Source organism: Colias eurytheme, chromosome 16, assembly GCF_061535395.1.
Source record: "Colias eurytheme isolate Ceu_HAF_F1 chromosome 16, ilColEury1 Martin Lab GWU primary, whole genome shotgun sequence".
Classification (NCBI taxonomy): domain Eukaryota; kingdom Metazoa; phylum Arthropoda; class Insecta; order Lepidoptera; family Pieridae; genus Colias; species Colias eurytheme.
The window spans coordinates 7,481,668-7,496,134 of NC_142995.1; the positions used below are offsets into that span (position 1 = coordinate 7,481,668).

Below are 14,467 nucleotides of genomic sequence, written 5' to 3' on the forward strand. Positions count from 1 at the left end.
GATTATTTCATTAACATTTTTTCAATGTTTGTACCTTCATCCATACTTATATTAATTTTTTTAACACAATTTGAATTAACTTTGATTATTTCGAAAAAACTACAATGAAACGAAAGCTTTAAATTTTTTTCCAACAATAATAATTACTAACGATAAATCGATTGCACGCATCAATTCACGCGCATTACTTTTTCTAGTGCTCGATTGTGCGAAGCGTTGCTACTTGCTGTAGTTGCCAGTTGGAACATTCAACGTTAAGCATTATGCCTCATAATGCGCTCTAGTGCTGTAATTAGAAAACGGGGTTTAATAACTAAAATTTCAGCACTGTATCGACAAATCGTTCAAAAGAAGCAAAAATTAGGTACATTAGCAAGGATAGGTACAGAAATAATACAAAATATATATATTTTATATTTTTTATTGAATATTTTAATTGAGGGTCTCAGGCAGGTTAACTGCGACGTCGGGGAAGATTGGGTTAGCGACATTGACGGGTTCTGGGGCAATCACAACTGGTTTGGGAGTGTCCACAACCACTACGGGATCGGGTTTGATCTGGTCGAGGTCGGCGCCGGGAGCGGGGACCAGAGCGGGTTGCTCCACCACCACTGAGTCGGATGAAGCTGAGTCCACGTTAACGACGACCTGAACAAGGGGGCCGTTGAAAGGGAAGGGGTTGAATGCGGGGGGGTCAATTAGAGCAGGTCCAACTGAGATTTCTTCCACAGGGTCGATAATGGCGGGTCCAACTGAAATTTCTTCGACAGGGTCGACGATAGCGGGTCCAACTGAGATTTCTTCAACAGGGTCGATGATGGCGGGTCCAACTGAGATTTCCTCAACAGGTCCCACGACGACGGGGCCAACTTGAATTTCATCTACAGGTTCGATGATAGCGGGTCCGACGGATATTTCTTCGGGCTTCTCAACTATAGCTGGTCCAACGTTGATAGGATTGAAGATAGCGTCGAGAACGCCTTGGACGATTTGGGAAACGGCAAAAATTCTAGCGGGGTCACTGCTGGGAGCTGAGAGGGCTTCTTTGAGCTCGGCAGGACTCATGCCCTGAGGCAGCGAAGCTGCTGATGCAGCCGCCACAAATGCGAGTACCAAGAAGTATTTCATTTTGTCGACCTGTAATTAAATTTAAATAATTTCGTGAAGTGCGACGACTGTATGAGCCAACACTCAAATACATATTATGTTTTATAATTATTTTTATATATATTTTGTTACAGTCATTATTTTTATAATGAAGAGTTATAAATAAATTAATAGGTATAATATTTTATTTACTTACTTGTGTTATTCTATGTTGAATGTTAATACAGCGAAGGGTCCTGTTTATATATACGGTATTATTTTATCAAATAATAAAAGCATCATTTATCATTCAATTATTGTAATTTACGGGATAAGCATAAATAAGGAAAAGAATTTTTATAGTTTGCCGATTTGGCAATGAATAGAGTTGTAAAACAACAAAAATATTAAGTTTCATGACAATCTCTTAGATAACTTATCTTACTACTTTTTATAGTTTTTATTAAGATAACTGATAAGCTGCTTATGATATAGTGATTAAATATTCATGTTACCTAGAACAATTGATTTTTATTACATTTGATACACGACAAGTAGGTAGTAGAAAATCATTACTCACCAATAATCATAACTAGGCAACTGTGAAACGGTACTTGACTATGTACTTAATAAGAGTGCTCTCCACATGCAGCTTCGCCTACCTAGTCAAAGAAAACCCCGCATATTCTCCGTTCCCATGGGAATTCCGGTATAAAATTTTGTACCAAACTTCATCTAAATCGGTTCAGTGGGGTTCTAATATTATGGACTAACGACAGCCCCACAAGTGCAATTCTGATAACATAGGTAGGTATTTTACAATATGTTCTAAACGTAGGTATACAGGGTGTCCAGTGTCCCATCTATAATCCCTCTTGAGTCAACCTATCTATTAAAATAAAACAGCATCATAATCTGTATAGATAATCTGTATGTGATCGGCACTTAGTTTTAAAGTTTTATCACTTTCATAAATAAAATATTATTTGTGTAACAATAATAACAGTTCATGTAGGTAATGTCTGAGGAAGAGTGAGATTTACTGAGTGGACTGAACCTACGTCTCAATGACTGGAAAAACTGGAAAAAAATTACTGAAAAAATGGGTGTCTGTACTAGTGTACACACGTAAGAAGTGAAACTTCATTATGACCTTATTTTTTAAAAATAATTTACTATATGCAACTTTACAGAAATACGTCGAATTATAATACTACTTTCTACTGCTACATGTTTGTCTATGTCTATGCTTTTGCCCATGTCTACTTGAAACACCGTTATAATATGTAAAGCACCTACGATATTTTAGTTTTGAACAGCCGTTTATGAGCGTTACTCCCGTTCAACGCGTACCTACTGGCCACAGACATGCCACAGAGCAAGAAATATAGGGAGTACCGGCTGTTATAACTGAGCCCGAGCACAGTATTACGATAATGTGTATTATACTACTGTGGCGCGAGTTCATTTCAAGCCGTATGTAAAGCAATATTATTTAAAATTGTAATAAAATACACCTTGTATTATTATATTCTTAAATACTATACACTTATTTATGTAGACACAAACAAATAAAAAATACCATGCATTTTAAAACAAAAAACACGCGCAACTATTTCGAAAAACTAGGTATATAAATATGCGTGTTTGTTTTTGAATGAAAATTAAATACATATATTGGAGTATTTTTTTCAGCCAAGAACTAGTATATTAATTGGTTAATTATTGAAATATAACGTCAAATCAGACGGGAGTCTAATAAATTTCCACCACGAATTCCAAAAGGGCCTGTGAAAAACCTTTAATAATGGAAAAACTAAACACAAAATTTTGAATGTTTTTCAGCCAAGAAACAAATTATGAAGAGGCAAATAATGTATGTGCTTAGTTTTTGGCACCGACTTCAAACCTATTAAATAAATTGCATCTATGTATAGTCCGGGATACATCGCCCATTTTTGCAAGTGATTACTATCAAGCTAATTTTTCGTGAGTAGCTTTATTTTGATGAGATGCCCAATAATTTCATGTACCTACAAAACTCTTGATTGTGGTAGCTACCAGAGGAAACAAGGATAAAATATTTTGATTTGATGGTTCTCAAATATTAATTACTAACTGAATGTTTTTTTTTTTCAATCTCAAGATAATTATCTAAATTATTCGAAAAAATATTTGTCCTACAAAATCTATGGTTTGATCAAAGAGTCCCCCTTTCCAATGTGTATCGATAACGAAGTCATCATAAATGATTACTAACCAGCTGATTTTTTTATTTTCACTTATTTAATACTTAAATAATTCAACAGACATACCTATTGTCCTACAAATTGCGTAATAAATATTTGAGAACCGTCAAATCAAAAATTTTTATCCTTGTTACCTCTGTAAGCTACCACAATCGAGAGTATCGTACATGAAATTATTGGGCATCTTATCAAAATAAAGCTACTCACGAAAAATTAGCTTGATAGTAATCACTTGCAAAAATGGGCGATGTATCCCGGACTAGTAGTAATTAATTAATAATATCAAATATTTTTTATTTTTCACTTTTCCTGTATTATAGTATTATCTGTAGTATGTACAGACTACAGATAATACTATAATTATATGCATCTTAGAAAAGCATATTTCTAAGAAAGTTCTAAGAGAGAATCAGAACTTTGAGATTTCGGCAAAGCGTTGATAATAAAAACATATAATATTATTACTTAATTGATATTATTTTATGAACTCCAAATGTATAAAACTTTTGACACCAGGTAAGTACTATCTATGCTTAACTATGAACACTTGCGACCATCAGTTGCGGCTCCAAGGGACTGGCAGTAGCAGCCTCCAATGCATGGAGAAAAAAAAATCTGTTATTTCCTCTCATTTGAAAATTTGCCATAATAAATATATTTTATCAAGTATCTTAAAATAAAATCAAAGTCCATAACATGGTGGATTGTACGTCATCTGGCTGCTTGAACATGAGTTATTATTACTCCTGGTGATCGTTTACATGCTACTCTTGATGCTACTATTTAAATTAAAATTAATGTCAGCTGGCTGTCGATGAAAAGTTTGTACAATGGTACCCTGAAAGATGTAACAAATTTTGGATGTAACGCAACAGCATCTATCATAGCATATCATTCAACCAGGATTTATGGACATGTAATCGTATAATATTATTTACAGAATCATATTTAAAAGTAGAAGATCGATATTAAGCATGTCATAAACGAGAAAACCTCGTGTAAAATACCATTTTATGAGAAATTAGAAAAAAAATCGAGGATGAAGAAATAAAAAATAAAAAATACATGTTAATTTTTGTATTATAATTTAAATGTTTTAATTGAGGGGCTCGGGGAGGTTGATGGCGAGGTCGGGGAAGATTGGGTTGCCGACATTGACGGGTTCTGGGGCAATCACAGCTGGTTCGGGAGCGTCCACAACGACTACGGGGTCGGGTTTGATCTGGTCGAGGTCGGCGCCGGGAGCGGGGACCAGAGCGGGTTGCTCCACCACCACTGAGTCGGAAGAAGCCGAGTCCACGTTAACGACGACCTGGACGAGGGGGCCGTTGAACGCGAAGGGGTTGAATGCGGGAGGGTCAATTAGAGCGGGTCCTACTGAGATTTCTTCAACAGGGTCGACGATAGCGGGTCCAACTGAGATTTCTTCAACAGGGTCGATGATGGCGGGTCCAACTGAGATTTCCTCAACGGGTCCCACGACGACGGGACCAACTTGAATTTCATCTACAGGGTCGATGATAGCGGGTCCGACGGAGATTTCTTCAGGCTTTTCTACTAGAGCTGGTCCAACGTTGATAGGATTGAAGATAGCGTCGAGGACGCCTTGGACGATTTGAGAAATGGCAAAAATTCTAGCGGGGTCACTGCTGGGAGCTGAAAGAGCTTCTTTGAGCTCGGCAGGACTCATGCCCTGAGGCAGAGAAGCTGCTGATGCAGCCGCCACGAATGCGAGTACCAAGAAGTATTTCATTTTTTTATCTGTAAAAAACAAAGCTATATAAAGAACCTATATAATATCAACTCAGACAAGTTATTCTGTATTAAATTAATACTAGGTATAGATATAAATGAGAGTTTGAAATTATTCGTTCCACTTACTTGTTTCTGCTACGAATACGAATTACTTGCAATGTTTAATATTTTTATATCCAAATTTTATCATTATCAAAACTCTTGCGTGTAATAGGTTTATGATGATTCAGTTATTAAGATTTATAAAGCGATTATAAACACTGAACATATCGACAGTAAAACAATAAAACTACAAATTTATAAAGTACAATCCATCTACCCAATAATGAAATTGAAGATAAGACTTATTGCGTTTTATACTAATATCCAGATACTTTTTGAATAATTAAAATTTAAAAATCTTTATTCAAAAGAAAATCATTATTATTATTTATTTAATAGTTATTGCAGACAAAGCAAGAATAATTGGTTATGTTATTTCTACAACAGCCATCTTAATATCTCATAATAAAATTCGCACACCATGTGCAGTTCGATCCAACTTGAGAGATATGATAGTTTAAACATGTAGGGACCACGGGCGTAGCCGGGGCGGACCGCTAGTTGTAAATATGTTTGTATTATAATTTTTGATCTATTTCTCTATTAAAATTAATGTTAGATTAATTATGTTACATCATTTAATTTGTACATACTTAAGTATATCGTTTTAATTTTTTTTAGTGTTCTGCATAATATTAATTATTAAATAACTCTGAACAATAGACAATAAAAAATTGCACAATACGAACATAATTATACTTAGAGCATTAAACCAATTAATGCTCTAAGTAATTATAGTAACAAATGATGAAATTAATAATCATTTATACACAGTAAAATTTAAAACTTTTTGTAAGAAAAGACAAACATTCAGAAAGAAATAACATGCTATAAAAACTTTATAATTTACGCATAATTATTAATCATGAAGTTTTTTGTCTTTTGACAATGATGACATTAAAAAAATTGATTTTTTTTTTTTTTTTTATACTCTAGATAGGGAAGCGCTTGACCACAATCTCGCCTGATGGAAAGCTAGATGCGGTCTAAGATGGTACGCGCTTCCCTAGTAGGTACCGGTTCACTCTTCGCTTGAATTTGATTTCATTGATTTATTCTTCATCTAATTATCTACTTTATTCTGTGCTACTGCAGGTTACTCATCTCTGTACTGCAGTATACTGGTTTCGCACGGCAATCCATTGATTTGAAATAGCTTTTAAATTTACTGTCGCAAATATTTTTAACATTAGACCCTTATCATTACGTACTTCTTAAAAATTATTAGAATTTAAAATGCGGAATGTTGTAATCTAAGGTGGAATGCTTTAATGCAGGCGCTAGACATGTGATCAAATACGCAAATACCTACAAAGTCGCGAAGTGTGGCACTGACATTTGCCTATTTGTTCAAAGTTTGAACACATATTTGAAGTTTGCCGAGTCGAGTCGGTTTTTCTGCGAACATCAAAGTAATCAAACTTCAAAGTTGCTTCAAAGTTTGTGCGCCCTGCCACACTTGTTGCAATGCTTAGTAATGCGCGCGCCGCTGACCGGAGCATTTGTGTGTGTATATTTTGAGTGTCATAATGGAGTGGAGTAATGATGTAGTTATCGAATTTCTTCAGCTACTTGAAGCGGAACCCTCCATATGGGATCCAAAAAACAAAGACCACAAAAACCGTAACGTTGTAAACGACGCATGGGTCCAAATAAAAAATAATTTATCACTACCGTTTACGGTAGATGAACTAAAAAGAAAGAGAAATAGCCTTCTAACCCAGTATAGGGATAATTTAAAAAAAATTAAAGAGACAACAAAAATCGTCTTCCGATCTATCAGCCATCTTTGCAATAACTGTGCCGTAAAACATTTGAAAACAAGTCTAGCAGGCATATTTGTAATCGTGTTTGCGTCAAAGTTTTCACTTCAAAGTTTGGTCAAATGTTTGCTCAAACTTTGAAGCCAATGTGTAGCGCCAGCCTAACAGTGTGCTTATTTGCCATTCTGTTTCGTCGCAAAGGGCTATTTTGTAGAATAATTTTGTGATAATTCCCACTGGAATTTCCTGTGGTCGAAGTAACGTGCCAACAACTACTATAGAGGCCAATTTAAGTTAAATCGTATCTATAGTAACTATTTATCATAGGTAACATAAAATGTTTATGATTTAAATTTAAATTGATAATCGTTCATTTGTCTGAATTGAAATTTCCTGATCCAATTTAGATATTATATATTATCCTTATAATTGTTTATACATATAAATTCTTTCACCAATCTTTTCTTTAAAATTAAATTAAATAATAGATTACGAATTTGCGTATTACTTAATAGTTACATATTACCTTGTCATTTATACTGTCTGTTAGTGTAAACACCGTTATCTTTGAAACATTAATGGTCCGGGAGCCAGCAGCAGATTTTATGACCAAGTTCCTCTCAAGCGGTAATTAGTAAAATGCATCAAAGTATAGTATTATGAAGCCTCGTGAACGTCAGCTGGAGCTCGGTTGGGGGGAAGAGCGGTTGTAGCCTCCCGTATCAGCTGACGGTTTTTCCACCAAGATACAGCCAGCTGACATATATATTTATCCACAATTACATATAAGCTATCATCAGTAAATTTTTGTTTGAGAGGAAATAACGGAAAATAAAATTTTCTTTAAATTTAACTTTCATGTTCGAGACACCAGCTGACGTATAATACACCATGTTGTAACCAGCTGACTATTTTTTTTCGTTGAGATATGATAGAGAGAGGAAATGAATGAATGAATGTATTTTTTTTCCTACGTGCGTGGGAGGCTACAACCGCTCACCCCCCCAACCGAGCGCCAGCTGACGTTCACGAGGCTTTATAATACTATACTCTCATGCGTCTGACGAATTATCTCTTGAGAGGAAATAGTTAACCAAATTTGCACCTGGCTCCCTAACCATAATAAGATGGTGTAATATCATTGATGATTGAAGCAAAATGTACCCTAATAGAAGACTATTCATCAATAATAATATCTACAAAACGTTAAAAACTAAATTTTAAATGGCTGCACGTAATCTCCGATAAAACTGTTTGCTCCATTAATTGTGTAGGTGCTTAAAATATAATAGCCATAAAGTCATATCACTATAAATTAATGTATTTTAGGTACCCATAGAGATAGTATGTACTACGTTTTTACCGCATATTATTCTGCCCACCAGAGACTAAAGAGCAGTAACAGCCCTTTTGTGATATTTCGTTTTATTAGTGATTCTGAAAGCGGGTTTCTTAAGCTTTCTATTGAATTAACTTACTTATTTCTAAGACTATAAGAATGGTTTTTATTTAACAGTTTTCACTTACTGCAAACGAAAAAAATTAACAATTTGGCGTGATTTCCCAACTAAAATACAGTATAAATTATACTGCAGATTAAATTTTAAGGTTTCATAACTAAAATGCAGTAAGCAATATAATTTTACAGTTCTTTAGATAGTTTTATATTTCTGGAAAAAAATTAAAAAAAAAATTAATACGCAGTAAAATTTACCGCCATACAAGCTATTTTTACTGCAAATTAAGAAAATACAATTTATTGTCACGAACTCCCAACTAAAATGCAGTAAAATCAAAGCTTGTCGCATTTTAGTTGTGAATACTTAACATTCTTTTATCATTATAAACTGACTAACACGCAGTAAAATACAGCATTACTGCAGATTAGTTTGGATAGCATAATGACACAGATATGATTATTCCTAGCTAAAGTGCAGTTAATGTTTTAAATACTGCAACTGTGAACTAGCTATTTTTCTTACTGCACTAGTAAATTGAACACTTTTTTCTTAAAAAACTAACTAAAATGCAGTATTTTTTTGACCTTACTGCATGTTAGTTGGGTTTCTTGACAAAATAACTGATCCAAACACAGTAATAGGGCTTTTTGCTGCATTTTACTAAGTTTAAAATGGTATTTTTTACAAAAAAGGCTATGCAGTAATAGGCACCAAAAAGAATAAATGGCCATAATAAATTCAGTTATTAAGATATATTTTTTTTTATTGCTTTAACGTGTGAACCTATGCCTTTACAACCTTTCTGCATTCAAATTTTTTTGCTTATCATTCTGTTGATTTTTTAAAATCAATTCTTAACTTTAAATGCGTTTTACTCGAAATCGTGATTTTGCTGTTACTGCACTTTAGTGTATGGTGGGCAGTATTGCGCAGCAGTCAAAACTCGCCCTCAGCCAAAAACGTTTTTGACTGATTTCGGCAGCCAAAAATGGTTTTGACAGACGCGCTTAGACAAAACCGTTTTTGTCTGCAAAGGCAAAGTGAGAACAAGCAGAAACACATAGTATCTCATCGTCGTCGTCGTCGTTCCAACCTTTCAGGACGTCCATTGCATAGGCATAGTAAAATAGGTTAGCCGTTAGCCATGAGCGAAGCGAAGAGCGTGTTAGGTTATATTTTATGAACCACCGCGCCGCATGATCCGAGCGAGCAAAGCGAACTTTCCGCGATAGCGCCCGGCGACGACTTTAGGCCATTTCTCACTCAAACATATACAAATTATGTCGCCTGCTTGTATAATAATTATGTACTTATCATCAAACAGCTGAATTATTAGATAAACATTATCTTTTTACAACAATCAAAAGTTACTTTTTATGGTAATGCAAAAATAAGTCAAAGTCTGACGGTGAATGAGTTTTGACTGAAATAATTAATAGAAACATTTTAAACTTTAAAACAAAGTTTTCCCGTTATCTGTCTCAATGTATGCTTAGATCTTTATGTTCATAAAAAAGAGATTATGGAAAATATACCTATATATTTAATAGAAGATAAATTTTGATAAAGCCATATTCACGATAAATTACGAAGCATCAGATTAATTGTAATTATAGTTCAGTAAAACATTCCAGGGTGGAATTCAAGGGAGAAATCATAACAATCGTAAAAAGAAACTAAAAACCACATTACAATAATTTTATTTTTTGTTAACTTAGAAATAATATAATCGTCACGTATAAACTTTCAATCTTCAAAGTTGATCAAAATCAAGCCTAAAGGAGTCGATTACAGACAAACACATGAACGTAAAGGTGAAGGTGAAGTTAATAAAATCGTGTTAAAAAGTAATCTACATTTAAAATCTTATTATAAGCCTGAATATTTAGTTGATGGCTTCGGGAAGGTTGATGGCGAGGTCAGGGAAGATCGGGCTGCCGACGTTGACGGGTTCTGGGGCAATCACAGCTGCTTCAGGGGCATCCGCAACCATTACGGGGTCGGGATTGATCTCATCGGTCAGCTCCTCGTCGACAGCGCCCAGACCGGGTTGAGTGATCACTATTGAGTTGGAAGCACCTGTATTAACGACAACGAAGACCTGGACAAGGGGGTTGTTGGAGGCGAAGGGGTTTGGTTCCTCAATAAGAGCAGGTCCAACTGAGATTTCTTCGACAGGGTCGATGACAGCGGGTCCGACAGAGATTTCTTCGACAGGGTCGATGATAGCAGGTCCAACTCCGATCTCTTCTACAGGTTCGACGACAGCGGGTCCAACTTGGATAGGGGAGGCAGCACCAAGGAGGTCCTGGAGCATCAGTTCGAGAGCAGCTGCGGTGTCAGGGTGGGTGCTTGGGCTGTGGATGGCTGCGACGATTTCATCAAGTTCAGCCTGACTGATTCTCTTCTGGGGAAGAGTGGCTGCAGACGCTACCGCGACGAAAGCGAGTACAATTAAGAATTTCATTTTTGGTTTCTGCAAAAAAATAATTAATATCAGAAATTGAAAACTTATTGCCGGGTATTTCTTAAGCAAATATTTATAGAATTGCTTATTATTGCTAATATTATATTGACTACTTACGTTTGCTTTTGTGCTTCCAATAGTATATCAACATTTTTTTTTAGAATTTATAGTAAAAATATTATCTATGTATGATAATATGGGGGTGTCTTTGATGATTACTGTAGTGATTTATATATTGGATTATAATTATCAACATAACAAGAATATAAATTATGATAATAGAGACAAAGGACTTTGGAAATTTACACCAGTCCTTCAGGATAGATTAGGGTTAAATGTTATGGATTGGTCAATACAAGAAAATTTATGCAATTTACAAATAGCACACTATTAAGCAGTGTTACCTAAATTGATACCTTTTGTAGGACAATTTTCAAACATTTTTTTCTTAGAAGCAAGTGAATTTTCTAAAATCTTTGAATGCAGTTTTCTTTTTAAAAATGAAGGAATGTTTCCTTTCAGCACAATTTGCTATTTAATATTTCAAGTACTTTTCTTCCAGTGCCCATCGAAAATTTCCACAATGTATTGATATCTCTCGGCCGGCTCTTGCAGGCAGCATCACTACATCAACCCCAACATCATTTGTTCTATGGTTACTAGTTACTACAATACAAGAATTCAACACTACATAAATCGAAGTTCTTTGGGACTTTTATAAAGACAAAAGGATACGATGTTCTTAGATGACCTCAGTCTTTGTAAAACGATTGTGAAATCAAGAATTATGTATTTCAATTTTCTCAATGTTTATGTATATGAGTTCTCAAGAGTTTAATATGTAGCGTACATAGGAATCTTTATGAGTTTCTTATCTTCAGTAGTCTAGACGTGATTGATGATATTACATGCAGTATAAACAAAGTGTTGGATAGACTGAGGCTGGGTTGCACCATGTTACTTTACCAATAGAAACGGTTAGTAAAAAGTATGAGTGGTACCATTTGACAATTTTATATACGTACTTATATTAATGTCGCATAATTTTTACATTGACTATAACCAACCGCATTTCACCAGTCAAAACTATTGAACAATAACGTTAAATAACTTTCAGAAACGCATTGTATTTCGCAATTGTTTAATTTAAATAAGTATTATAGGATACAATCTATGTAAATCTATATATATGTACCTACTTATCAAAAATGAATCGCCAAGGCTACTAAGGAGGGAAAATACGAAAAAGGGGCAATGAGCAGAGCAACCTCTGCTGGGGCATCTAGTATAATTTCATTACAACATCAACTAATAAGAATTTATTGTTTCATGTTTAAACATGTTTTCATTAAAAAAATTCAGTTTTTACATGTAGGTACCTATAACATTAAATATATATGGAAATATTATGTATATATTTATTGTTATGTCAATAGGACAACAAAACAAAGTAATAAAAAGCTATCAATTCGTTACGATAAAATTATATCTAGGTGCCTAAAAAAATTCCGAGATTTAAAGGAATTAGAAACGACGGTCACAAAGGTCTCATAATATTTTATGTATAGGTACCTAACATAGCTTTCCGCCCGAGGCTTCGCCCGTTTTTTTTCCCGTTCCCTTGGGATTTAAGGGGTAAATTCATTGTAATCAGTTCAGTACCTAGTATTTGCGTGAAAGTGTAACAAACATACAAACCGAATTAATAATTATGTTTGGTCCCAAATTAATAATGCGCATGCAGATATTCGCTTATTGTCGTATTTCCAGGAATCATTGAATCGGAAGAGTCCTACAGAATGCACTTGCATTTTGTACCTTGTTCGAAAGTAATAGGAGTAATTTTTTAATTGTAATATAGGTACTTATTTTAATATAATTATTATTTTTTAATATAATATACAATTTTGTAATTGTAATATTATTTTGGAATGACCAGTACCTAGTGCCTACTGTAAATACTTTTGGACTGAGATTTAATGATTAGATTTATGAAAACCAATGTTTTGTAAACCATTTTTTTTATTCTAGAACCTCTCTTAATACTTATACTCCAACATGAAATGATTTGGGACAATTGGGAGACAGACAAAAGGAATATGGACAGGGTTGCTGGTGTAAATTTTTCGGCTTTAAAATTAAATATTTATTTTGGTCGTATGTAACTAATTGACGAGACATAATATCTACTCTTATTTACTTATATTTATTTATATATTTATTTGATTTGATAAAGATTAACATACCTATTTAGATTTTGACTTGGGAAATTGTCCCATAATAGGTATCATAATTTATGTATAACTAGCTTTCCGTCAGCGGCTTCGCCCGCGTAGTCAAAGAAAAACCCGCATAATTCCCGTTCCCGTGGGATTTCCGGGATTAATCTATCCTAATTCATATGTCCTTCCTCAAGTCTCAAGCTATCTCTGAATAAAAAAAAAAGACGGGTTGCACTCCGGGAGCGCCGGCAGAAGTGAAAACTTATACGCTTTTTCGATCAGGTCACGTGTCCTGAGTCCTGACGCGAGTTTAAGATTTTATACCCATTACAGAAAAAGTGCTCAACGCCGCTAAAGAAGTTTTCACTTCAAAAAGTTTAGCCTGGACATACAGACAAAAATTCTAAAAACTATATTTTTGGCTTCGGTATCACGCGGCAAGTATTCTTTAAATAAAACTCCATGTACAGTTTTGACTTTCCTACGATTTTATTATATGTATAGATTCAGCGAACATTGCGTGCAATAAATCATTTAATTAAATGACCAAAGAGGATTAAACCCTTATCTATCCTAAAGGACTGGTGTAATTTTCCAAAGCCCTTCGTAATATTTCTTAAATTAGATATCCTTTGGCTAACATTTATGTTATGGAAGTATTGATTACGATAATCCATTTCATAAATCATAACAGTTATCATCAAAGACATACTCATAGATAATATTGTTTTCCCTATAAATTGTATAAAAACAAATTGAGATTCTAATGGTAATACACAAGCAAATGTGAGTTGTCAGAAAATATTAAATAAGAATAGAAACAATTGCTTTAGAAATAGCCGTCAATATTGGGTTTTTAATATCTGAAATTAATATTTTTTTTGCAGAAACCAACCATGAAATTCTTAATTGTACTCGCTTTCGTCGCGATAGCGTCTGCTGCAACTCTTCCCCAGAAGAGAATCAGTCTAGCTGATGCTGCCTCTCCCATCCAAGTTGGACCCGCTGTCGTCGAACCTGTAGAAGAGATTGGAGTTGGACCTGCCAATCCTGCCATCATCAACCCTGTCGAAGAAATTTCTGTCGGACCCGCTATCATCGACCCTGTCGAAGAAATCTCAGTTGGACCCGCTATTATTGAGGAAATCGACCCCCTCGCCTTCCAATATCCTAATGCCCAGGTCCTCGTTATCGTTAACAAAGGTGATTCCAACTCACTGACCATCACTCAACCCTAAATATTTAGGCTTATATTGTAAGATTTAATAAGAAATACTTACTTTATTAATTTTACCTATGTTTTTGTATGTAACTGACTCCTTTAGACTGATTTTTGACCCATTATATAAACGCCTTGATTTAA

At 34.6% G+C, this 14,467-nt stretch overlaps 3 protein-coding genes across 3 annotated transcripts; 1 reads left to right on the forward strand and 2 right to left on the reverse strand.

Annotated features, from left to right (window-relative positions):
- Positions 1–405: 405 nt before the first annotated feature.
- On the reverse strand, positions 406–10,882 carry LOC149901911 (uncharacterized). The gene is made up of 3 exons (XM_090111129.1): positions 10,313–10,882; positions 1,304–1,363; positions 406–1,137 (listed from the first exon to the last, which is right to left on the reverse strand). The coding sequence occupies exons 1-3, from the start codon at positions 10,880–10,882 to the stop codon at positions 433–435; spliced, it is 1,335 nt and encodes a 444-aa protein (XP_089967255.1). The 3' UTR covers positions 406–432.
- LOC149901912 (uncharacterized) lies at positions 4,386–5,090 on the reverse strand. Its single transcript, XM_090111257.1, has one exon. The coding sequence runs from the start codon at positions 5,086–5,088 to the stop codon at positions 4,432–4,434; it is 657 nt and encodes a 218-aa protein (XP_089967383.1). The 5' UTR covers positions 5,089–5,090; the 3' UTR covers positions 4,386–4,431.
- A 3,115-nt stretch (positions 10,883–13,997) lies between the features above and the next one.
- Positions 13,998–14,444, forward strand: LOC149901913 (uncharacterized). Its single transcript, XM_090111261.1, has one exon. The coding sequence runs from the start codon at positions 14,001–14,003 to the stop codon at positions 14,340–14,342; it is 342 nt and encodes a 113-aa protein (XP_089967387.1). The 5' UTR covers positions 13,998–14,000; the 3' UTR covers positions 14,343–14,444.
- Positions 14,445–14,467: the final 23 nt, after the last annotated feature.

Excerpts from the sequence above, each read along its gene's own strand:
- LOC149901913 (XM_090111261.1), top strand. The coding sequence starts at position 14,001 with ATGAAATTCTTAATTGTACTCGCTTTCGTCGCGATAGCGTCTGCTGCA.
- LOC149901911 (XM_090111129.1), bottom strand. The coding sequence starts at position 10,882 with ATGAAATTCTTAATTGTACTCGCTTTCGTCGCGGTAGCGTCTGCAGCC. Across the intron at positions 1,364-10,312 it reads TCGCCATCAACCTTCCCGAA|AATACCGTATATATAAACAG; the intron begins GCCATCAACTAA and ends ATTTGATAAAAT. Across the intron at positions 1,138-1,303 it reads TTCAACATAGAATAACACAA|GTCGACAAAATGAAATACTT; the intron begins GTAAGTAAATAA and ends ATTTAATTACAG.
- LOC149901912 (XM_090111257.1), bottom strand. The coding sequence starts at position 5,088 with ATGAAATACTTCTTGGTACTCGCATTCGTGGCGGCTGCATCAGCAGCT.